General features: G+C 53.5%; 1 protein-coding gene across 1 annotated transcript in view; it reads right to left on the bottom strand.

Moving 5' to 3' along the window:
- Axin2 (axin 2) overlaps positions 1-25,549 on the bottom strand; it is a 31,233-nt gene extending 5,684 nt beyond the window's left edge. Inside the window, exons 1-9 of the mRNA XM_048366012.1 lie at positions 25,320-25,549; positions 23,057-24,020; positions 15,363-15,503; positions 6,212-6,314; positions 3,863-4,003; positions 3,182-3,696; positions 2,770-2,964; positions 2,258-2,488; positions 1,623-1,718 (exon numbers count right to left, since the gene is read on the bottom strand). Of these exons, the coding sequence (XP_048221969.1) occupies positions 1,623-1,718; positions 2,258-2,488; positions 2,770-2,964; positions 3,182-3,696; positions 3,863-4,003; positions 6,212-6,314; positions 15,363-15,503; positions 23,057-23,871 (2,237 nt within the window). The 5' untranslated portion in view covers positions 23,872-24,020; positions 25,320-25,549. The remainder of the gene's footprint in view (positions 1-1,622; positions 1,719-2,257; positions 2,489-2,769; positions 2,965-3,181; positions 3,697-3,862; positions 4,004-6,211; positions 6,315-15,362; positions 15,504-23,056; positions 24,021-25,319) is intronic.
- Between the last annotated feature and the right edge of the window lie 245 nt (positions 25,550-25,794).

Here is a 25,794-nt window from a genome sequence, read left to right as displayed (position 1 = left end):
TCACGAATGATGAAAGAAGTATCAGGGGACAGCAGAACTCACCCCAACCAGGGAAAGCTGCAGAAGCAGAATGGGAACCTCCAGTGATTTCGAACTCAGAATAAAATGTCTGACGCCCACCCAGCAGAACAAATGTAACTAAAGGAGGATGGTCCCCAGTCATTTCAATTGCCCCGTTTATTCTGAGCTCTGACAGAGTGGAATAAAAAAAACAAAAAAAGCTGCTAGTGAAATCATCTTGCAGACTTAAGGTCACCAGGCACTAGCGGCTCACCCCTGTAATCCTAGCTACACAGGAAGCTGAGGAATGAGAATTGAGGTTCAAAGCCAACCGAGGCAGGAAAGTCTGTAGGACTCTTATCTCCAACTAACCAGTCAAAAGCCAGAGCCAGAGCTGTGGCTGATATGGCAGAGCACAGGCCTTGAGTGGAGAAGCTAAGGGACAGTGCCTAGGTCCCGCGTTCAAGCCCTAGTTCTTTCACAACAAGGTAACAAAAGGACAGATCCAGGAAGGACGCTTATTCAGGCCTTCAAACATTGTTCCCTGCTCAGAACGAAGAGGCCAAGACAGAAAAGTTTATTTGGACCATTTTAGATCCCTTTGTAGATTTTCTTTTTAAAATGCATCCTCTACCTAAACTATGCCAGATTTCTTGTCTCCTTTGTCAGTGTAAATTGAAAAAAAAATCATGGTTGAACTTGGAGAAAGACACTGTTTTCACCAAGTGAAACATGAAGATGGTCATGTACACATCCACCATAATGGAAAACCACCTTTCCACTCACTGGCGAGACAAAGATGTTCCTGGAGCTGCTCACTTGAAGGCTGAATGAGGGCAACTTCCCCACCAAGATTCAAAATCCCTGTCAACCTTCTACTACTGGTTTCGTGTCTCAAATTTTGATTCAATGAGCCCCAGAAACCTTAGGTTTTGATGTACTGTTTCTCAGGACAGGTTTCCCACAATCCTCAGCGAAGGCAACATCTGCATTTACTGTTGCTTAGCACCACCCATAAAACCAAGGTCATCTCCTGTACTAAAAAGGACTTCACACACTCCATTCATGAGCACTGGTGGCACCTGTAATCCTGGCTACTCAAGAGGCTGAGATCTGAAAACCATGGTTCAAAGCCAGCCTGGAGCAGGAAAGTCCATGAGACTCTTACCTACAATTAACCACCAAAAAAGCCAGAAGTGGAGCTCTGGCTCAAGTGGTTAAAAAACCATTCTTGAGCAAAAGAAGCCAAGTAAAAGTTCAAGGGTCTAAAGTTTAAGACCCAGTTACAAACAAAAACAAAGCTAGGGGCTGGTGGCTCATACCTGCAATCCTAGCCATTCAGGAGGCTGAGATCTGAGGACTGCAGTTCAAAGCCAGCCCTGGCAGGAAAGGGCATGAGACTTATCTCCAATTAACTACCTGAAAACCAGAAGTGGCGCTGTGGCTCAAAGTGGTAGAGCACTAGCCTACCATTCAAGGGCAGCACCCAGGACTTGAATTCAAGTGCCACAGGCAACAAAAGAAACAAAAACCAGAACCAAAGTACAACCCCAGATCATCAGTGTGTGGCCTGACATGGAAAGTGCTCAGCACATCTCAGCAATGCCAGGCAGGATACTCACTCTTCTGGAGCCAGGCTTGAGCTGGAGAAGGATGGGGCTCCCGCCTGACCCTGGCCTGAGTGGTTCCTGTCCCTCTGCTGAGTGGCCACACAGCACCTGAGGACATGAGTGAGGATAAGTGATTTAGAGGTGTACAGTTGGCCCCAGGACACCTACAACTACTCTCCTGAAGAGACACAGACCCAACTTCCGGCCCAACCAAAGCCTCGTGTTCACAGATGACCAGGAAGCCGTCCTGGGTCCCTGGCTGCCTAAAACAGGACACTCCCAGTCCTGCAGAGGGCTCAAGATGTTTAGTTCTCCGCCAGTCATGACTTCGTGCTTGCTCATCTGACCACATTTAACTGATGAAGCCGTTCTCAAGAAACGGGATTCGTAAAGGATTATGGAAACCATCCTCTCCTTGCTAGGCATGACTTCCTAAGAGGCTATGACTGAACTCTGGCCATACAAATAGAACGAAAAGAAACCCAACTTCTAGAGGCTGCAGAGTGAACTCGAACTCAGGCAGAAGTAATCTCTCCTTCCCACGAGGGTCTGAGACCCAGGAAGAGGAGAAGGGCCCTCTCCATAAGCCACAGGCTCCACCCCCAAGCCCACGCCCCTGCCATGGCCTCTGCCCCCCTCCTACTCACCGCTGCTTTGGGGGCTTCGACACCTCTGCCAGCCTGCGGCAGGCCTCCTCCAGCTGTGCCAGTGTGTTGGGCGGAGTGAGGGGAGGCATGGCAGGGTCCTGGGTCAATGGGTGGGTGCGGGGTGCTGTGCGGGGGTGCCCGCTGCTCCCCCACAGGTGGTGTCGGCTGACCCGTTCACCGGGGGATACCCGGGCAGACTCCAAGGGGTAGGTCTTTTTAGTACTCTGGATACTGAATGAGGAAAGAGAAAGCAAAGAGAGGGAAGACACTGGGTTAGAAACACTGGAAACCGTGACTTCAACTGCCACTTGTCCCTTGTGCTCTGAGAGGGAAAGAAGAAAATAACTCGACCATTACATGGACAGGGGTCGTTGCCAACACATGGCATTTGTGTGGTCTGCTCTCTCCAGCGTCTAATATTAAGATGGCAAGGGTAAACGGTCCCATTTGCTGGGGGCCAACTGCAGAAATCGGTGCACCCCCCTCCCCCGCCCTGCCCGGGCGGTGTGTACCTGTGGGGCTTGGGCTTGCTCTGCCGCTCGCTTTCCAGCATCCACTGCCAGACGTCCTGCGAGCGGTCCCCTTCCTCCCCGGGGAGCTGCAGGCTTCCCGCGCCCCCGGCGGGCCCTCCTTCCCTGACCGGCAGTGCCAGGCTCGGCTCCGTGCCCTTCCCGTTTCGTTTGGGCAAAGTACTGCTTCTGGTCGTCCTGTGGGGAAACCAAGCACCAAACCCGACTGAGACACCCCATTAAATCTCCAGGACACCTCAGATCAAATAACCCAGCGAGGGGCCGCACTGGAAGATCCCTGCAGCAGCCCCTGCAGCTGCCCCCCCCCCGCCCCCCCGCTCAGGGCTGCTGACCTTCGAGGCCAGGCTGGAAGGACATCCCCTCCCAGGTCACCCCCCCCCGCAGCCCCACTCACCCACAGGGCTCCCCCAGCGCGGGCTCTGGAGCTTTGGGGTGGCTCTTGCATTTCGAGTAGCAGTAGTACTCCGAGCTCCCGGGGCAGAAGCAGCGCACCCTCTGCGTGGCTTCCGCCTCCATCTCCTCCTTGGTCTTGGGCCCCGAATGGTGGTGGATGTAGTGGTGGTGGACATGCTTTGTCGTCTGCTTGGTCACAAAGCTCTTGCCCCCCAGGAGCTGGCAGGTGGCGGCGGGTGGCAGCTTGGCCCCGAGCGGGAGAAGGGTGTGGTACTGCTGCTGCTGCTGCTGCTGCTGGTGGTGGTGGTGGTGGTCCGGGGAGCGGGAGCGCGGGCTATAGCGGCCCACCCCTGGGGACTGGCAGCCAGGGGTCTTGAGGACTCTGGACAGGTGATCATCCAGGATGGTCTGGGGATCCTCCTCGTAGCTGCCAGAGGGCAGGAGGGATAGGGGGTGCTGGGTGGGTGCCGCATCCCGCGAGCTCAACACCTGCTCAGACCCCTCCTTCTCTTCATCCTGGAAGTGGAAACAGCAGAGTTAAGAAAGTGACCCAGGAAGGAGGTGGGGGTGGGGGGATCCTCCAGACCCGGGCTTGCAGGCACAGGCTCCGTCGGGGGGCAGCACAGGGGGGGCTGGCACCAGGAATTGGGGAGGGGGGGGGCGCGGAACCTGGCAGCGCTACCTCTCGGATCTGCTGTAGCCGCTCCTCCAGGCTATGGCGGCTGTCCTGCTCCAGCTTCAGCTTCTCCAACCTAGAGATGAGGTCGGCGGCGAAGGTGGCGGGTTCCACCGGGGTCATCTCCTTGGGCAGCCGGTGCGTTCTCTGGGGGGCACAGGAGGAGGAGGACAAAGCCCGGTCAGCAGGCAGGGCGGACACTGGCCGCGGTGGCCCAGTGGGAGCTCGCCGGGCCGGGCGATGAGCGCCACGTCTCCATGTTTGGGCGGAGAGCGGCCGGCGGATGGCGAGGGGGCCCGGGCTGCTCGGGATTTTTATGCAGTGGCTCCGTGGCCTCATGGAGAGCCATGGTCCCCACCAGCGTTTGCCTTGGGCGGGAGCAGTTGGTCGCACTCCGAGAGGCCCTGCTTGTTCTCTCTGTAGTACAACCAGCCCATCAGTAGCCACTCTGAAGTAGAAAATCTTCAAAGACTGTTGTCAAACATCAAAAAAAAAAAAAGCCCCAGCCCTCTGAGATGGGGAGGGGAGAGCAACCAACTCAAGGAATCAAAAGTAGAGTCTAAACAGAAAGGGAGTTGGAAATTAAAAAAAATAAGATTGGAAAGGAGGCAGGGGGGAGGAAAAAGGAAAAGGGAAAAAAAAAATAAAAGTCAAGCGGCCCCAGATCAGAGAAGCAGTGGTAATTTATTTCCTGGCCGCACACTGCGCACCTTTGAGGCGGTGTTGTCTCAGCCCCGTCCTCCATCTCCCCCGTCCTCCTCCTCCCTCCTCCCGGCCCCTTTGTACGGAAAATGAAGAAAGCTGCTGCCGGCTAGTAGCAGAACACTGCTGAGCTTGGCTGCCTGAAGCCGAGCTATCAAGGGAAAAGGGAACATCTCCAAATCAAGTGAAGAATATAAAAAAGCACCGAGAACGCCTGCCCAAAAAGCAGCAGAGAGAACTCCCGCCGCCCAGCTTTCTGTCCTTTTTCTGTCATCTCGCTCCCCCCCCCCCACCTCTCCACTTGTGTCCCCCCCACCCCCACCTCCTCCTCCTTCCTCCTCATCTCCCTCTTGCTTTTGCCCTTTTTCTCTGGGATGGGGAGGAGAAAGCCAACCTGCAAAGGCCAGCATCATCTGGCAGCCACAGGGCCGGCCTCTCTGCAGACACAGGAGAGGGGAGAGAAAGGCCCCAGCCCCCAGCAAAGCACTGTGGATGGAGGAGGTCTATTTGCACGCCATCCCCACACCCCCCCCCCCCCAGGACAAAATCACCTCTTTTACAAGCTTGGGCAATAGCATGTTTCTTTGTGAATACACATACCCACCCACCCACCCACCCTCAGTCAAGAAAAGAAATGGTTTCATGCTGCTTTATGAACGTGGTGGGCGGGGGTGGGGGTACTCTGATTTTAAGATAACCTTACACCTATTGTCATGATGAGCTGTCAGAGAAGAGCCACAATCCACACTCGCACAGTACGACATTAGCGATTTTCTGAACGCCACATAGACAAGACAGACCAACTGGGTTCTCTGACACTGGCAGGAAGGACTCTGTGAGCCGCATGATCTCTCCTCTTCCCTGAGGAACACCTCGCACCTCAGGCTACCAAGAGACAGACACACAGTCCCTTGCTGGGAATGGGAATGGCGGCTCGCTCTTGGGTACAGGGAGCCGTGTGCTGGCTGCTTTCAGGGACATGCAAATAAAAGCCCTCCACACACCAGCTCCACCCCACGAAGCCTTCCGTGGGACTCACTCTTCCAAGCCTTTCATTCTTGCAGCATGTGTTAGGCACAGGCCCACTATGAAGTCCTAAGCCAAGTTCTGGGGTCTGCAAAGGACTGAACAGCTTGCGGAAGTTAGTAGAAATGACAACCTAATTAGATAAGATGGAGGCGTGGAATGACTGAGCACACAGTCAACAAGAGGAGCAGAAAGAGCATGACTTCCTCTCCAAAGGGGCTTCCTCCAGCTTCTCTTATGCGCCCCATCTAATGGCCCCTCGTGCGCCTACAATGGGTCAGTCTTCTCAGTGGGCACACAAGAAGCTAACACACAAAACGAGCTCCCATTCCATTCGAGTGGAAATGCTGTGAGCCCTTCGCTTACCATCCCCTAGGGGAACCTGATGGCTGGAAAGGAACTGTGTGGGTTTCTTTCTTATAGAGAACTTTGTTCTTCAATTAAGAAAATGTAAGGTTTTAAAAATAAAACGGGGTGTCACCTTTAACCTCACACCAACATTCCTACCCAACAGCACACCCCAAAGAAGGGCACAAAGCCCTTGTTCTGTTCTTCCCCTGGGTCTTGACCCTCCTTCCTTCCCCGGACCTCTCTTCTCTACCTCCCCGCTCTCCAGTCCATACTCACCGGGAAATGAGGTAGAGACACTTGGCCGTTGGCCTTCACACTGCGATGCATTTCTCTCTGCAGCTGTTTCTTACTCCCCACTCGGTAAGGAGGGATCCCATCTCTAAGGGAAGGAAAAACAAAACCCACAGGCTCACAAGGATGCTTCCAGCAGGGGGCTGCCACACACGTGTGCCATGCTGCGATCCGGCCAGTGAGCAAGGCCACGCACCTCCATGAGCGTGAACCGCACAGCTCCAGACGCAATGGCTGTCGCCATGGGGAAGCATCCACCCAAGGTCCAACGGGCAAACCAGCCACTAGTCATGTCTGGAGTCCTGGCTCCCTCTCAGACAGGGAAGCCTCAACGTCAAAGGCATAACGAGCTCCTCTCGTAGACAACTTTTACTTAGAACCAGGTTACGTTCCAGCCAACCCTCCATTTTCCAGGGTCCTCCCGACGTTAGCATCGTCACATACCCAGTCAGGGCCAAGCAAAAGGTCAGGAACGAAACCCACTGGCTCACTCAAGCGTTAGTGAAGAGTCAGCCTCGCAACTGCTTCCCAATTTCTTCTTTTAATAAACCACCCCATCATGACTTTTCTTTGCTCCAAAGTTCAGCATCCCCAACCAAGGAACTCTCAAAGCCAGATAACCAATGTGGGTGGGTGTAAGAGGAAACTCCTTCTGTGTGTCACTCTGAGCGTCATTAACATAGGTGAATACATACTACCTGGTGCCTTCCTTGTAGGCAGTAGGCAAGAGCAGTAAGTAAACAAAGATTGCCCCCTCCCATCTACTGTTCTTAGGAAATGAGTATTTTAAAGAGGAGACATGAGCAATGACAAAAATAAGGAAGCAAAAATGATGCCAGGAGATGGAAAGAGCTTCAATAAAACAGAAGGAAAGGAGGGAGAGGGAAGTTGCAATTATAAATTAGGGGTATGGGGGTGGGTGTCCAAGGAAGTTTTCACAAGGTGACCTTTAGGCAAAGACCCAAAGGAAGTACAGGCCCATGTGTGTTCCATATTCTATTTAGAAACAAAAACAGCAGATGGAAGAAGCGTGTGTGTGCGCGTGCGTGCGCGTGCCTGCGAACATATGCTCATGCTAGGGCTTGAACTCAGGGTCTGGGTGCTGAACTTTAGCTCTCCCTCCACTTCTAAGTTTTGGTGGCTAGTTGGAGATTAAGAGTCCTTTCCACCTAGGGCTGGCTTCCAACCATGATCCTCGGGTCTCAGCTTCCTGAGTAGCTAGGATTACAGGTATGAGGCACTGGAGACACACTTTTTTTTTTTTTTTTAATGAAGGACTACTGTAGCTAACACTGGAGTTGGTATATTTTGAAGAGGAGGAGGAGAAGGAAGATGACTTTGAGCTGGGCACCAATGGTTCACAACTATAATCCTAGCAACTCAGGAGGCTGAGATCTGAGGATCATGGTTGGAAGTCAGCCCAGGCAAGAAAATCCCTGAGACTCTGAGCTCCAATTAACCACAAAAAGTCGGAAGTGGTCTTGAGCAAGAAAGCTCAGGGATAGCACCTAGGCTATAACTTCAAGCCCCAGGACCAGCACAACAAACAAAAACACTTTCTTCTTGAAAGCAGTAGAATGGTCACTGTTTGACCAGGACTCGCCCATTGATGTCACTTTCTCCAGGGGTCACTTATTTACAAAGCCTTGATGTTCGTACATTTCCTAAATGAGTCACCCTTTTTGTGGCTGCGAACACTGAAGTGGGTAGGTGTTGGGCTGGTTCCCTTTCCCTGTTTTGTTCAGCACAGGGTGAAAGGAAGGAAAACACCTTTGGCTCATCAAGTCACAAATGACCATGTCTACCAATACCAAAGGAGCAGCGAGGAGTAGCACTGGCAAGCCTGGGGCCCTTGTCTGGGATATCTCAGAATTCTAACTGGCTGCACTTGTTCCAGAAGCCTGCGGACAGGCCACAAGACAAGGCCAGTGGGGGAATATGAGAAAGACAAACCACGTGGTCCAAATTCTGACTGAGGAATGCAGGAGGGATTATCGCACTGAGTGGGAGGCAGGAAGAGAGAGGAGAGGAGAGGAGAGAGAGGAGAAAGGGGGGAGAGGGGGTGTGAGAGGGAGAGAGGGAGAAATCAGTGTCCACCTGAGGAATTGCCCCAGCGACAATTGAGAAGGAAGCAGAGCGAGCACTGTGGGAAGGGCCATGGTGAGCAGCAGTTAAGCATCTCAGTCTGGGCAGGGGCGGGACTTGACCGGGCCCCTTGGGGTAGTTCTAAGCCTAATAACCTAAAGGTGATTTGGGGGGATTTGGTTTGGTTTTCTCGCCATCCTGGGGTATAACCTCGGGGGGCCTGGGGGCCGTCTCTGAGCTTTTTCACTCAAAGCCAGCACTCTACCATCTGAGCCACAGTTCCACTTGCAGGTTTGTTTGGTGCTTAATTGGAGGGAGAGTCTCACAGACTTTCTTGCCTGGACTGGCTTCAAACTGCAATCCTCAGGTCTCAGCCTCCTGAGCATTACAGCTAGTATTACAGGCATGAACCACCACGCCCAGCATGAAAGCTGATTTTTATTTATTTCTGGTGCCCGTACTGGGACTTGAACAGGGCCTCAATCTCTTGCTTGGCTTTTTGTTCAAGGCTGGTGAGCCACGCCTCTCTTTGAGGGCTTTTTGCTGATTAGTTGAAGAGTGTCCTTAGACTGTTTCGGTCCCAGCTGGCCTCAATCCAGGATCCTCGGCTCTCTGCCTCCTGAGTAGCTAGGATTACTAGCATGAGCTACCAGCGCCCAGGCTAAAGATGATTTTTATCAGGACTAAATGTTGTTACCTTGGGACAGTTTACCAGACATCAGAATATGCCTGAAGTGATCAGCAATCAAATCCTACAGGAAGCAACTACCTCCAGCCCGAGGCCTCCAGCCCCCAGAAGCCAAGCTCCTACTGAAGGCCAGAATGGCCTAGAAATCTGACATGTCACTGGAGCTCACTGTCACAGGAACCACATCTGACTGATGGCCAGAAACTCTGCCTTCCCAGGAGTAGGCTGACAGTCATGGTTAAATACAGGATCCAAACCCAGGATCCCAACCAAGACACTGCTGGACAGCAGTGTCCTTAACTAGGCAACCTAGGCTCCCCTCAAGTCCCTCGCTTTTTACCTGCCATTCCCAGCCCTAAGAGAACCAAGCTTCAGGGTGGTCTGAGTTTGGGGTACCATCTCCTAAGCCCCAGAGAGCCACCTGACATTCGGAAACCACCAATGGGAAATTCAGGGAATGTTCTGGAAATCTTCCTCCACTGGCTGGTCAGTCCTCCCTGGCTTTGAGAAAGCGGTGTAAATCCCACAGAAGGGGGTCTCCAGCTACCCCAGCCCGTCCTGACCAGCTCATCTTCCAGGAACTTCAGAGTGAAGAACCGTGTACCATTGTGTCTCCTGACAGTGGAGGTGGGGTGAGCGGGCAGGTGGCGAGCATCAAGTACTCCCTGGCCATACGCTAGCAAAAGTAAGCTTCAGGACGTGAGAAGAGGCCCCCTGGCCCCCTATCCATTCCCTATTGGCCTCTGCCTTCAATTGTCCATTCAGTTCTCCAATTCCTTCTCTTTCCTTTTGGATAAAAATCAATAGTAAGGCTTTTACACCTTGCCTGCTTTCTCCATAGAAGGCAGAAGAAAGAAAAGACACTGAGAAGGGGAGGAAGCAGGTGAGGGCCAGACCGAACCCCAGCCCCCACCCCGTGGCCTGGAGGGGCAAAGAGCCTTCCTCTAGGAAAGCCAACTTGTGACTAAAGCAAAACTGGGAGATTTTAGCTCAGAGAGGCTCAAAGAAGCTTACAGAGCCTTCCAGAAAATGTGGCTTTAATTCCTCCCCCCACCCCCCACAGCCAAGAATTTTCTTCCAAAAAACAGCCCCTCATTCCAAAAAAGCGGGCCTCTCTTCTCTCTTTTATTCAGGCTCTAGAAGTCTGATCAGTTTCCTGGCTGTTCAAAACCCATGGGCTGAAGAGTGCCAGGGCTTTGGGCCCTCGACAGTCTTCTTTAATTATAAACATTTTAGCTAACGAGCCTGCTGCCCGGCCCAGCTGTTTCTGGGGAGCACTGATTTTGAAGTGTGGACTCCACTTAGCTGCCATTTAAGCAGAGCCAATTAGCTTTAGCCTTTTGACTCTGCTGTGGCCACCTAGCCTGGGTGTGCTTTCGGGCAGCTTTGAAACGTGCAGCCTCCCACACCTGTACACATCTGCATCTGGCAGCCAGGCTGAGGCGGCCTGCAGCCGCGGCCAGCATGAAAGCCCGGTTGGCAAGATGAGGTTACCTGAAGCTCCCTGGGACACACTGCCCCGTGTCCAGGACGCATGCCCGTCCGTGAGGCAGAAGGAAAGAACGGGAAGGAAACCCGCGTCACACCCGCATGGAATGGGGAGAAGGCACCTGGTGCTGAGCCTGGGGCGCCCGCCGGAAGCGGAGGCAAGCAGCCAATCCTGATGCCACAAGCAACACCCCCATAACAGACAAGACATGGGGTGGCCTCCACAGTCTCGCCTGGGCTTCCCTGAACTTGGGCGGCCGCCTCTATGCCCAACCCCTGGCTTCCACCCTTCCCCGGCCTGGTTGCCTTGCCGTGCCCCCCACCCACTCCCCCTACCCACCCCCCTCCGCCCCATGCTCCAAGGACTGCAGTTTAGGATTTTGCTGGAAGCCTGGTAGTTAACTTAAGGGGGTGGGGGAACCCACCCTAAACTTAGAAGCCGTTTCTTCCGCGAATGCAGGTTTCAGAGGAACAGGCTCATAAAACTACCTTTGCAGAGGCCTCTAATGGAGACTCAAATCCCCAACGATCTTTAACAGGGATTTTTACTTAGCAGGAAAACAGAAGCCAGCCATGGGCTCCGGGAGAAGGCAGGGTTTTCTTTAAAGACCCCCGCAGACCCCGCCTGCTCTGCAAAGGCCCAGCCCTGGCCAGGCCGGCTCCCGGGAAGACCTGGGTACAGGCCGGCGTGCCCCACCTTCTACATCCAGGCCTCTTGCAAAGGCCCCTGGGACTTAATTGGTTCGGTCGCAAATGAGATTGCTTCCCTGCGCTTGTGTCTAATGAACTCCAACCTTCTGGAGTCTATTGAAGGCTGCCTGTGACCCCCGTCTCCCCCTCCCACCGCGCAGCAGGGCAGCCAGCCCCACTCCCCAGCCCCCCACAGCCCACGCCGGCCATTGTGCCTGTGACCAGGAGAAACAGCCAGGGCTCTTTTCATGCTTTATGGGGCGCTCCTATTCACTTGTTCAAGGAAATTTCAAAGGGGCCCTGCTACCCTCTTATCCCCTCTAAGCTTCCCGGATGAACAATGGGCTGAAAGCGATTCAGCCCCGCTTTTCATCCCCACACACTTTATTTCTTGCCTGGCGCTCTCATCTGCACGAGGCCCACAATTGGCAGAGCTCTGAAGAGGGGGTCGAAGCCCAGCCCTGGGAATCCCAGGTGACTGCCTGGCACGGGGCACCATCACACACCCATGGTCAGCTAGCACCCACCCACGCTTTTACTCGATGCCAAGTCTGCTCAGCAGAAGAGCAGACAGCCCCCTCTCACAGAGGCCCCAGCCTGGCACCAGTGGCAGCTTGGGACCCACGGGAACGTCTAAGTGGGAGCAAGCCCCCATCCAGTGGGCTCTGGGTTCTGGAGTTCCTTGTGCAAGTGCCAGGACACGGATTTGCCCCTGAAGCCAATGCACTCCCATTGCTCTAAACACACCTGGGTGGGCACGGCTGGGACAGTGACTCTGACCGCCTGCCCACTTGGTTGTGGGGGCTCTGAGCCATCCGATGCTGCCAGGGACATCAGGGTGGCGCCCCGCCTCCCCAGCCTCACAGGGACTGTCTCTAGTTCTGGTTGGTTCTTGAGGAATCCACAGCAGCTCAACTGTGCCAAGACCGTTGCAACACCTAGCACCCAGACACTCTGTCACCAGGTGCCCCCAAAAGTTGCTCAGAAGCCATTTGCCCTTTGCTGTCGGTATCCAAGTGGCCTCTACTGCTTTGCTACCTAGGATCAGGGCTGGCCCCGGAAAGTGAGCCCCAGATGCGACTTCCCCACACTTGAAGTTCACACAGTGCTTCAGCTAACACGGGGAGGGCGCTGAGAGCTTGCAAGCGACTTCTAAATGAAATGAGGCCGTCTTCCTTCTGGGAAATGGTAAAAGAGGGGGAAATGGGCAGGCCGCAGGGAGGGCTCCTCCCCCAGCCTGTGGAAAAGGCAAAACCATGCTGATCACTAAGGAAAACACAGCACAGCGCAAAGGTCTGATGAGCAACTGGGCTGGGTGAACATGTCTCCTGGTTTAAAAAAAAAAAAATGTTAATGCTGGGGAGAACACAGCAGGCCAAGGGCAGGGGCCCAGGTCTAGCTGAAATCTGAGTTCTGCCTTCGCTGTGAACGGCCAGGGCCACACCAGGCCTCCCCTCTGCCTGTCAAGGCCTCCAGTAACTAGCTACCTTTCCCATTGGGTCCTGTGAGGATTACACAGCCAGAGTATGGGACCACACCCAAGTTATCTCATCATGAACCCAGAATAACACCTCAGTGATGGGGACTGAAATACAGCCAAGGACCAGGAAGCAAGCCAAAAATAGTCTCGAAGAAATCTAAACAGAAGCCTCACAGTCTACTAAGTACACTGCATCAAGACTTAGGAGAGCCACTCAATGCCTTCATTCAATTCCCACTCACTCTTATTCCACACACAGTCTCCCACTTAGCAAATGAAGGAGCGATGTTTGCTAGAAGCAAGCATACAGAGCAAAACATGACAGCAGGTGGAATGACAAACAGGGGGGAAAGTTGGTTTTGGTCTTTTGGGTGCCAGTACTATGGCTTGAACTCAGGGCTTTGTGCTGTCACTTGGCTTTTTCATTCAAGGCTTGCATTCTACCACTTCAGCCACAACTGCACATCTAGCTTTTTGCTGAAGAGTTGGAAATAAGACTCTCAGACAGGCTTTTCTGCCCCAGCTGGCTTTGAACGGAGAGCCTCAGATCTCAGCTTCTAGAGTAGCGAGGATTACAGACATGAGCCACTAACCAGCCCCAAAGAGGAAAAGTATTTTAAAAAGAGCAATAGATACAGGAACATACCTCACACAAACCCATAGCCTTTGAAATAATTCTATAACACAACATGAAAACAGATCTTGACATTACGTTTTTTGGCACAATCACGAATAAACTATGAGCTAGAGGCTGGTGGCTTACAGGTGTAACCCTAGCTACTCAGAGGGGGTTGAGATCTGGAAGGATGGTGGCTAGAAACAGCCAGGGTAGAAAAGTCCAAGAGATTCCCATCTCCAAAACATAACCAGCAAAAAGCTGGGCTGGAGGCATGGCTCAAGTGGTAGAATACCAGCTTTGCAAGTACCAGTCCCTTGAGTTCAAACTCTGACAGACAAAATAATAAGTTAAGAAAAATAATAAACTTGGCCTTATCTAATACTATTCAGTGAAGACTTAGTACAAGCTGTATCAAGAAATATGCTCACCAAAGCTTCTTCCAGCATGAATACTTAGAAGGGCCCAGCTATCATGGGGAACCCACTTCTCTGAGACCTCGTGTCCCTCCATAGTAGCTAAGAAGTGTGTACTCTTGCTCTCATGCCAAAATGTGATTCTTCCACTAAAATGGGACTTTCTGCCTTAAGGATCATGGGACCCTTTGCTAACAAGGGAATCCAAGGTGACAAAACAAAAGCCACCAAGACAATCACCAGCAGGGTCCCCAACTAACCTTACCCACTTTTCCTCCAGCCGGCCCCAGCCCCAAGCCCAGCAGCAAACACATGGGGAGAATGGATGGCAGCTCAAAAGGACAAAGTCTCAGTGAGGTGTGCCAGAACTTACACCACTCGATATTGTTCCTTTAGCAAGCAAAGTCTTGACTCTAATCCTTCTGTCCCTGGCTTCTTTTTGCTCAAGGCTAGCATTCTACCACTTGAGCCACAGCGCCACTTCTAGCTTTTTCTATATATGTGGTGCTGAGGAACTGAACCCAGAACTTCATGTATGGGAGGCAAGCCCTCTACCACTAGGCCACATTCCCAGCCCTACCTTCTTGTTTTTTTTAAATTTTTTACATTGTTATTATAAAAGTGATGTACAGAGGGATTACAGTTGCATAGTGACTCCAATCCTTGAAAAGCCATTTCTGGAACAGGGTGTTGGGCGAGAGAATTTGAGGAATTTCGCTCATGCCCAAGTTCTACCGTGAGTCTTCCTCAATCAAAACCCCAAAAAGATGCCCGGCCCCTCATCAGGAGGCCATGACCAGCCTTCAAATAACCTAAAACACAAAGCACGACCTCTTCACACCTTTCAGGGGCCTGGCTTGCTTTCACACATCAATGCCATCATCCAGCAGCAAAAGATCCAAGACCAGGCATGACTTTGGGGAGCTGCTAGTTAGGGTCCCAGCCTCTGACAGAGGACTGGCGCTTTCCCCAGCACTTTCTGAATGATGCCCGCTGAAACTTTTCCATGTGGGTACAATGCACGCAGCGGCCCTTTACAGACAGCTGGCTCTCTGACCCCCATCTTCAATGCCTTTTCCTACAAACACACAGACCACACACCCCCCACCACCTCTCCCTTTCTTATGCTGGTACTGGGCTTGAACTCAGAGCCTCATACTCTCACTTGGCTTTTTCACTTAAGGCTGGTGCTCTGTCACTTGAGCCACAGCTCCACTTCCCGCTTTTTTGGGGGTGTTTTGCTGGTTAATTGGAGATAAAGACTCTTACAGACTTTTCTGCCCAGGCTATCTTTGAACTGCGATCCTCCTACCTCAGCTTCCTGAGTAGCTAGGATTACAGCCAGTGCCCAGCTAACACAGACCCTTTTAATACCAGGCTGTGTCCCACCTATCGGTTCTGCAGACAGGTGACTCGAGCTTTGAAGATCAGCCAGGCCATGGTTCCCATGGGGACAACCCATCCTGCCCTGATTCTGTACTTTGGTTTCCTTTGATTAAAAGGCACGATTTCCATTTTCCCTTCAAGCTCTCTGTCCTTCTTGCCCCTCTCCTTGACCAGCACCAGGCTGTCACTTTCCCCTCCCACCAAACTACCACCCACACCCACGCACACAGGAGGTGCCAAGCCAGTGCCCTGCAGTGTGACCCTGTGGAGCAACAGCAGATACTTACACGCTGCTGTCCGTCATGGACATGGAGTCATCCGTCAGTGCATCGCTGGATATCTCGCTGTCATTGGCGCTGGTGGCTGGCGCGAAGACATAGCCGGAACCTACATGATAGGGGTTCACGGGATCGCTCCTCTTGAAGGACCTAGGGGAAAAGTACAACCAGACTGTGGTCATCCATCCTCCCGCAGGAACCCAAGCTGGGGGCAGAAAGCAGGGAAAGCTGTCTGCCAGAATATTCCAGAAGCAGTCTAGAAAGCCTTGCCAAGTCCTAAGCATACCTTTACAGAGAGGAAGAGACTCTGCTCCCTAGCAGATTACGCAGATGGAGGAGGGAAGCCCGTGGAGACAAGTGTTGTTCCCCTCCCAGCCTCTGTAACCAAGCCTGACCAAAGAACCCACTTTCAGGGTTCCCAAACAACGGAAGCATCCTAGCTCCTGTCTGGGGTCTGTGAGCAAACGACCGCAGGCCTCGTGCGGCCTTCCCATGTCGACCTGTGTCCGCAGCACGCTGGACAGATGCTAGGCGCTGGGCCTCTGCCATGCCCTTCCCCCAGCCCAGCCCTCTTTCCCCTAGGCTGGCTCAGGCCCCGAGACTGAAATGAGCAGTACAGCAGCGTCAAAGGAAGGCTCAGGCCCCTCCTTCGGGGGTCTCCAACCCTTTTGTCTCCATGGCCTCTGGGTCCCCATTCTGTTCTCTTGATCTCCTCCTAGAACAACCAGTGTGCCTGTCTCCTGCCGTCGGCCGGGGACATGGGGGGAGGGGAGGCAGGGCAGCAGGCTGCAGGAAGGGAGCCTCCCTGGCTTGTTCAGCCTGAAGTTGCAAAGCCCTACCTAGTCCATCCACTGGACCCATCAAAGCTCGGCCAGTAGCCCTGGCCTCAACTGGAAGAGAGGGCAAGTCAGCGAAGAAAACATAACTCCATGCGGCCACAGCAGCTGGTCTACAAAGATAGCCCTGGGGCTGACAGATGACAGGGGCACAGGAAAGGTCACGGCCGGCCTTCTGCGCATGCTCACTGGGCTCCTGCTCCCTCCTGTGTCTGGCATGACTGTCTCCTGGCATCCGGTGCCTGGCGGAAGGCACAATTAACCTCGTGTGGGGTGGGGATGTGGTGAGGAAACTACACGGGGTGCTACAGCAGGACTGCTGTGCTGTGCCCATTTTCCAGATGCGGCCTCAGACAGGACAGTAGCCTGGGGCCTGGGCCACACAGCTGGAACTGTGGGCCTGGCACTAACTCACCTGACTATCACTCAACCTCTCTTCCTATCTCCTAATACAAGAGGTTCCAGAAAGTTCTAGGCAAGGAGGCAAGTGGTGAGTAACCAGCACGGAGAACCCAGATGGGAACAAGATGCATCACGATGACTTGAGCAGGAATTTGAGGAGATGAGACCCAGGATTGGGGAGTAAGAAAGTGGGAGGGGGGGCTTTCCCCAGACTAGGAAAAGTGGGGGCCTGACTAGTCAGACTGGTAAGGACGGTGCAGGAAACAGGAGTGAGCAGGGAGGGGGTGGTGAGGTCCGGGAGGCTGGAGACAGCACTGGGTACAGGCAGCAAGGGCTCCCAGTAGCATGCAGGGCCTTGGGGTACCTAAGTACCAGCTAGACTGGAAGGAGGAGCCCATGGGACACTCTGACCCCACTGGCTGTGCAGATGTCAACAGGGAACAGCAGAGATGGAGAGGAAGGCGGGAGGGACAGCCCTGTCTGTCTAGAGCAAACCTCATCCATGTCTAACCAAATGCCCCACACCAAGAGGTGCTAAAACCGGTAGGCCACAGGTTGTGCACTGCACTTAGTCACTGCTGTGCCGCAGTGCCCAGGACAGGGCTGGTACACAGTAGGTGCTCAGTGAGCTGCTTACCCTCACTGTCCTCTTGAATCCTTAAAGCCACTCAAGAGAGTTCCTGAGGCCCCAAGCAGGCCCGGGCACCTGGTCAAAGGAACCCTACTGGAGACCTGGCCACTGCAGCTGTACTAGGCTGGAAAGGCCCTAGAATGTCAGGAGACATGGAATTCTCCAGAAGGTTCAAGCCTAAGTGCTTTACATGAATCCACTGTATGCTTTATGACTAGGTGACAATGACCTATTCCAGAAACAAATGCTCTTGCTCTATCTTGCCACCTCCTGGGACTTGTTAGGAATATGCTTTGAGAATTGTTCAGGTCTTCCATGCTTATTTCTCAGCCCTGCCTCCTCAATCTGGGGTTCCCAGACACCCAAGATGGTGGGGAATGAGCAAGCAGGGAGGCAGCTGGGTTTTCTAGAGAGGTGCCTGAGGGATGATCCATAAAGAAGCCTTCTAGCCAGTGGGCCATGGGAAAGGCATAAGCTTGGTTCCCTACTCCCCATCACCACAAGAGGCAGAAGAGGGGGAAGTAGAGGGAGGGAGGGAGGGAGGGAGGAAGGGAGGGAGGGAGGGAGGGAAGGAGGGAGGGAGGGAGGACTTCTACATGGTCAAGAAGATCATGGAGCCCAAGGTACCCAGCTCTCTAGGGCTTGGACAGGACTTCTGGCCCAAAGCAGGTGGACAAGAGGACGTCTTCATGGCCCCCTCCTATGGTCAGAACCCAGTGATAAGTCAATTTCCTATCCTCTTGGTAGGGACCAGAAGTCAGAGGTTAAGAGCTGGTGCTGGCATGGCTGTCGGCTGTGTCCACCTGAAAAGCTCACACACAGGCCACCTACTCCATGTGCTCACACTCTCTGAAGGACCCAGAAAGGTGGTATAATTGTGGGTGTCACAGTAACACTCCAACAACCTCAACCACCAATCATAGTGCAGAAGCTGGGCACCCGTGCCTCACGCCTGTAATCCCAGCTACTCAGGAGGCTGAGATCTGAGAATCAGGGTTTGAGGCCAGCCTGGGAAGGACAGTGTGTGAGACTCTTATCTCCAATTAACCAGCAAAAAGCTGGAAGTGGAGGTGTGGCTCAAAGGGAAGAACACCAGCCTTAAGTGAAAAAGCTAAGGAAGAGTGCCCAAACCTTGAGTTCAAGTCTCAGTACGAACACATACCTACCCATACACACATACACACACATACACACTACTATGGAGAGCCCTTGTTCTCTCACAGTATTGATCATACACTGCTGAGTATCTTTCCTGGATCCTAGAGGGAACTCTGTGGGAGCCTGGCATGTCTGTGCACGTGCATCTCCAATACCAAAAGTAGTGGGTGGCACGTGGCAGGAGCTCAAAACCTGCTTGCGCCTTCTTCAAAGGCCCAGATCCATCAAATGGGTTGCTGAAAAGTTTTAAAAGAGGCATAGCACAAGATCAAAAAAGCCAAAGCAGCCTTAAATAGCTTTCAAACACTCTTCTCATGCCCTCAGCCCTGCTATCTTGGTGGTATTAACACATCAACAACGCCTGAGACTTAGGCTTACAGCTCTGTAGGGAGAAAATGACTCAATAGAAATTCCTTCCTCACCAACAGAAAAAGACACCTAGCTTAGAAGACCCCCATGGGTGAACACCCAGACTTGAACTCCTTCCACACCTGGATCCCAAAATAAACTCCTCCCTCTACTTTCAAAATAGAGGGCTACTGTGAGGCCAGTAATTAAAAAAATGGAATATACAACTCTTAACTGGGTTGTCTGCAATAAAGTACTTGGATTTTCCTACCATCAGAACAAGACAGGCAGGGGAAGGAGGTAGGCTTTGGGGAGAGACAGAAACGTAAGGTTTTTTAAGTACCCAGAACTCTCTCCAAAGCACCACATAATTTTAAGAAAACGGATTAGAGCTGTTTGCTTGTGATTACTTAAATGGGGGGGTGAAGGAAAGAAAAGAAACTAGAGCATGCTGCAGTAATTGTACCCAGATGCTTTGATGATTTTTCTTTCAGGGCTGTTGTGGGTCCAGTTGCTGCAAGAATTGTTGCATTCCTTCAGGGCCCAGAGGCCTGTGGCCTGTCCCCCTCGAGACACACAGCCACAGGCCTGCCCTGACACTGGAGCAGGCAGAGGGGCCTCGGTCAGCAGGTAGCAGAAGCTCCTGGGACCTCGGGGGGGGGGGGGGGAGGGGGAGCCCAGTGTCTACAGCTAGCTCATTCTCCAGGTACCCCTGGGGCAAAGGAGGCTTCCTGAAGGCCCCTGCTTCATTCAGAAAGACCACACAGAAAAGGACTTGCTTCTATGGCTGTGCTTCGAGCTAAAAGAGCCACAGACCATTTCCTCCCAAGGTCACTGCCCCAACGGCGACACCTTCTCCCACCGGTGTTCTCAGAGGCTAGATCCAGGGGGTGTACAGGCAAGGGTCAGCGCCTTCTGGAACCAGGCAACCTGACAAGTGCATCTGGGCCAGCTGCCTGGAGCCCTGTTCGTCCCCTCACGGCTCACGGCCGCTTCCCACATAGCTTTCTGATGGCATCACTCACTTTCTTTGATAATTGAAGCCAAGCTTGATTCCAATGGCTTTGCATTTAAAAAAAAAAAAAAAGGTCTCATCAGCGAGTTCTTTCAGAGCACTGCAAGCCCAGGAAGCCAGCAGAGAGCCATCTACTGGCCCCAGGGGGGATTTCTAGGGAGCCAGGGCAGAAGACCCAATGGCAGGCAGCTAAGTCCAGCGGAAAGGGAAGGGCACGGGGGAGTTCTCTGGGTGCACCACACTCTCCTCTTCCTAAAATAAGTGCTGGGCTGAGTGCCTGAGCCCACAGCCCCTCTCTCGGCACACCTGGACACTGTGTAGGTGTCTGTGTGCAGGCTTCCTCCATAAACCCCCCAATAGGTCCCTTCTGCCCCAGGGTTATTTACAGAGAGCTACCAAAACCCCAGGCACCCCCACTCAGCCGCTCGCCCACCAGAGCCCTTCCCTCCCAAGTCTGCTCTTCCGTCCCCAACTATTTCTGTTAAACCTGATACCCAGTCAGTAGGGACACAAACAAGTCATTCAAAAATGAGGCTCCTTTCAAGTGGCCGGGGGTAAAACATGGGGCTGGGAAGGCCAGCCAGGGCCTTGGGCCTTTCACCACCCGGACGATTGCTCAAGAGCTGAAGAAGACAGACCCTCCTTCCCCACGGGCTGTTTTCTGATTCATTCATTTTTCTAACACAACCTACAGTGCCTATCCCAAGTGCTAGGTACTCTGCCTAAGGCCAGAAGGGATGGACTGAAACCTAACAGTTCCAAGAACTGGCTGCTATAAAGATAGACTTGTGTAAGTTTAAGAAGCAAAAATAGCTGAAGTGTGGGAGGAGGGGCCAGTCTCCCAAACCTTCCAACGAAACATGAGCTAAACCCTGGCCAAGAGTCACTATTTAAAAGTGACATGTTAACCCGGTTGCCCTTTCCACATACCCAATTATTATCATTAATTACACTAATTATAACACTTGACAGCTTTTCAAAACATTTCCCTTACAAAAGGCTTTCATGTTTATTATTCTGATCCTAAGAGCAAGCCAGTGACATAAACAAGACGGGGTGGTGTCCACCCATTTTACTGATGGATACACAGAGTTAAGGGAGGCTTCAAGCCAGGTAGGAAGTAAGGCGAGCAGGTCTGGAACCTAGGCCTTCAAATAACCTTCCAATACATTGTACAGACTCCCCCACATCTTGCCTGTTAACACAAAATTAGATCATCTGGGTCAGTCTTCAATTCTCTTTCACAATACCCACTTAAGACATTGAGGCTACATATAGTCCAGTTAAGATGTTTCAGTCCAACCCCACATCAGGTGGAAACACAAGATTTATTCCTCCATCCATCAATGATGGTCCCCGGATTCCAATCAAGGAGGACAGCCTTGGAACACACAAATCTTCCACCCCTTGCTCCAGGATCTCACCACACTGTGTAATGCTGGCAAGATGCCAGGTGAAGCCTCTGGAAGGCAAACCAGGGCTAGGTCTTCACTGCCCACCCACAAAGAAAGGAGTCACAGGAGAGTCTTGCCTGAGCAGCACTTTCTTAGTGTTGACATCCCAAGCCACACACAGCTATTTACAAAGGTGACCCTCTGGAACAGACACTGGAGACATAGAAGCCCCACTGTCAGAAGGCCCTGCAGGAGCAGCCTTACCACGGGCCTTAAAGAATGTCAGCAACAGCTGCCAAGCTGGAGGGCAAAGAGGCCAGCACGGAGCACCCACAGGTTTACCCACGTGTCATCGCAGCAGAGCAAGACAGAAGGGGCAGGTGCCTGGACACAGCTCTGCTGCAGAGGCCAGCCCCAGAAACTTCCTCCAAAACAGCCTGACTAGCATAAGGATTCGGAAACAATTCCCTCATGTGATCTTCTTATGCTTCCTTGCAAAAGTCAGGCCAGTTCCACTTAGGTGTAGACCAGATGTCTGAGCATGGGTATGCTGGTTCCCAAGGCTGGATGAGCGCCCCCTTGTGGCTGAAGAACAAGCTCTTCCCCTTCTCACCAGTAGTCAGTCAAGCTCCTAGTCTGTTACTCCTAAATCTCTCATCCATCCATCCATCCATCTCAATTATCCAGAACCTAGCCCCTCCTCCTGCAGCCAGACATTGGAGGCCACACCCCGCACAACTGAGATCTCCTGAGATGACTGTCAGACACATCCAGGTCCCCAACACAGAGAAATAAATCTACAAGGGGCAAAATGAGCCATTCAGATAGCAATCAAGTGCTACACACATCCTCCATAAGCAAAGACCTAGAATTAAGCAGCACATTCTCCTATCTGACACTTCAAACAAGGGAGAGGTGAAGAAAGAGAAAAAAAAACAAAAACCTCATTCTAACGTGAGGTCTGAAGTTGCCTGCAAAGACCAAGAATCTTAAGACTCTGCCATTTGGTAAAGGACTGTCTCTGAATCCTCCAAGACAGAATGTACTCCAGGGCCCAGAGTCCTCCTGGGCTAGGATCTCTTTCCTCTCCACCAAAACCATTGCCTGAGATCTGACCCTCAGGCTTACAAGCATTTAAAACCTGGATTCATAACCCTGGAGTCCTTCATTTGAGGAAAGTCACAAGGCCTTCCCCCAAGTTAGAAGCCTTTCTTGCTGAGCAAATATCTAATCTGACAAAGAGAACAAGTGAGGTTGTTAAGCCAATTGCTGGCTCTTATCTTGACATAAAAGTTCAAAAGATCCCACTTAGCCCTCCATGGGTGCACACATTATTTCCTGTGACTACCACAACCCAGCTGCCTCCCCAGCCACATTAATTCCACTTTGCTGATGAGTGGTGAAATGACCCCTTTCCAAACTGGTGCTTAGTGGGTCTGGTGACTCAGAAGCAGCTTGAACTGCTTCTCTCCCCCCCCCCCCCCCCACCCCACCACACACACTTCCCCTCATTCATTCTCTTTCTCTCTCTCTCTCTCTCTCTCTCTCTCTCTCTCTCTCTCTGGTCTCAGAAGGGGTGGGTCTCCCCCCCACCCCCCACCCCTTCTGAGATACTACTAGCCCAGGATAATAAGTAACCCACAGTAATGAATACAGCTTGCCACTGTTTGAAGTCAGCACTGGAAGAGAGTAGGTATTCAGCTGTGTGCATCACACTCCCTCCTCCCCCCTCCCCCGCTTTATAAAAACAAGAAGCAAGATCAAAGAGTTCCTGGCCAGCGGTTCTAGCTCTCAACAGACCTTTGTCAGCCTCCACAGCACATCCATCCATCCATCCAACCTAATTCAAAACATCTGTAAAGTCCAACTCATCCTCCAAGCCCCACCCCCACCCCCACCAGCTCCAGCCAAAGGCTTACCTGTATCCGTTTTCAATGGTTTCGGTCGACCTCACACTTGCTGTGGCCCTCAGAGTTTTGCTGGATAAGCCAACCACCGTTGGTGAAAGTTTGCACTTGAAGTCGGCACAAGTCCATTCCTCTTCTTCATTCAAGGTGGGAAGGTAGCCACACAGGACCTTCAGGCTTCCCAGTCCCCCGCTATTCATGTAAGCTGTGTTTTCTCCCCCACTCCTCACGTATTCGAGGTATATATCAGAAGTCAAAAACATCTGGTAGGCATTTTCCTCCATCACCGCCTGGATCTCAGTCTGCGCCTGGTCAAACATGATGGAGTCGATCTGCTGCTTCTTGATGTTATCTCTTATGTAGGTCTTGGTGGCAGGTTTCAGCTGCTTGGAGACAATGCTGTTGTTCTCAATGTACCTCTTGTAGATGGCTTTGGCTACTCGCAAAGTTTTGGTATCCTTCAGGTTCATCTGCCTGAACCCATTGCAGGCGAACCAGAAGTCCAGGGTATCCACACATTTCTCCCTCTCCAGGAAAGTCCGGAAGAGGTAGGCCCCGTCCTGGTCACCCAACAAGGAGTGTAAGGACTTGGTCCATCTGGTCAGAGGGGAGTCGGGGGAGGCCCGCCCCTCAGGCTCCCCTAAACCATCTTCATTCCTCCTGGCATTGGAGGGGACAGGCATGGGTTTGGTGGCCTGGCCCTTGCCCACTCCTGGCTGGCACGTTGGGGTCTCCCCTTCTTCCCCCGGAACAGGGGGCCGAGGGGCATCTTCATGGAAGCTGCTGCCAGGGTCCGGGAGGCGAGTCACCAACACAGCGCTGCTCATGGTGAGGAGCGAGCACTGCTCACGGAGTTGGGGATTTTTTTTCCCCCCTTCTTCTTCCAGTTCCTCTCAGCAATGGGCTTGGTCTCTCTCTCTCTCTCTCACTCTCTCTCTCTCTCTCAAGTCAGCAGGGGCTCATCTGAGCCTCCTCTCTGGAAAGAAAAGGAAGGAGGGGGGAGGAGGGAGAGAGAGAGAGAGAAAAAAAAAGAGTATTGATCTAATCAAAACCAGATCTACCCAACATCAAAGCAAGAAAGTAAAGAGGCTTTTCAACTCCTCAAATTCAAATCAAGCGACTCGGCTATCCGAGAGGTGCTCATCTCAAGTATCCGACACAGCTTTTTCAAAGGTGAAATCTGAGCTCCCCACTCACTTTTAAGGGGTGGAGGGATGGGGGGAAGGGAGGGGGGGGGAAGGAGCTGGAAGCAAAGGAGGGGATGGCGGCGGCGGAGGGACCTGGGAGGTGTGAGACTCGACCTTCCAAAATCCGGCCGGGCACGCCGGGCGGCCCCGCTCCCCACCCCTCCACACGCCCCTCCCCCGACGGATGGCATCCACTCCAAAGACAGGCACGCCGGCCAGCCGCCCGGCTGCGTGCAGGTGAAACCAATTTTGGTAAATTTCCCCGCTCGGCTCTGCACAGATAACTCCAGCAATAAACGTGCCCTTCTCCGGCATCTGGTTCCCATTGCTCCCCCGACGCGCCCCTCCCTCTGCGCTCCCCCTAACCCACTCCTTAAACATCTACAAGTTCCTCCCCCGCAAGCAGCCTGCTCAGCGGCGGGCAGGACGGGCTGCCCGGACCACCCCCCCACACACCCCGATTCCAGGTGCACCCCCACCCCCATTCCAGGTGCACCCCCCTTCCTCGTGCCACACGTAATCGTTGCCCATGCCCCCTTCCCCACCAAAAATCCAGCTCAGGATACACCCCTGTCCCGGCACCCCCAAACCCGAAACGCAGTCCCCCGGTAAGGAGACTCTGATATGGAAACTTTGCGAGACAGCAGCGGAACCGGGGGGGGGGGAACCCCACGCCCCCCGTCCTCGCCGCCCACCCCTCGGAGCCGCGCGCCGAGCAACACCGGATCAAAAGCAGTCTCACTCACGCTGCCGACGGCCGGCGCCAAGAACCCCAAACTCCACTGATCTCAAGCTTGTCTTTCTCCAAAACGGGGGTGGGGGGAGGAGGGAAACGTCTCATCGAGCCAATAAACAAGCATCTGTTCCCCAACACCGGAGGGACCAAACTAAGGAGGGCCAGGACCCGCGGGGGAGGGGGCGCGGGCAGTGCCGGGCGGGGAGCGGGGGACCCAGGGCCCGAGGTGGGGTGCTAGGCGCCCCTGCCCGGGACTCCGGGCCGTCGAGCTGAGCAACGCTACCCGAGAAGGGACGGGGCCGAAGGTGGCACCGCTCATCCGGGCGGAGGGGAGGTGGGGCGGCCCCGTTACCTGGAAGACGAAGGCCGCCAAGGCCGGGCTCTCATCTCTGAGCCCCTCCGGCCCGGCTCCCCGGCCCAAATCCAACCGAACGCCTCCAGAGCCCCGGAGAGTGGAGCTCTGAGCACCGGGCCGGAGCCCGAAACGCACGAGCAGCCCCGGAGCCCGGCCGGGGACCGGCCCCCGGCGCCGCAGCAGCGGCTCGGAACGCAGCCGCCTGGTCTAGAAATGGCGACGCGCGGAGTCTCCGAAAGAAGGGCCGCCGGGGACGCGGGGGGACGCGGGCACCCCGGGCTCGGGCCGGTCCTGCAGGCAGACTGAGCCTCCGCCGCGCTCGGGGCCCCTTAGCCGAGACCCGCGGCTGGGAGGGGGAAGGGGAGGAGGAAGAGAAGTGGGAGGGAGCGCGGGGCGGGGGAGACGCGGGGAAGGGGGCGGAGGGGAGGGCAAGCGGGGGGCGCCGCCGCCCTTTCATCCCACCTTCCAGAGG

This window comes from Perognathus longimembris, chromosome 17, assembly GCF_023159225.1.
Source record: "Perognathus longimembris pacificus isolate PPM17 chromosome 17, ASM2315922v1, whole genome shotgun sequence".
Taxonomy (NCBI): domain Eukaryota; kingdom Metazoa; phylum Chordata; class Mammalia; order Rodentia; family Heteromyidae; genus Perognathus; species Perognathus longimembris.
The sequence above is the reverse complement of the archived record's forward strand: the minus strand, read 5'-3'. Positions and strand labels throughout refer to the sequence as shown.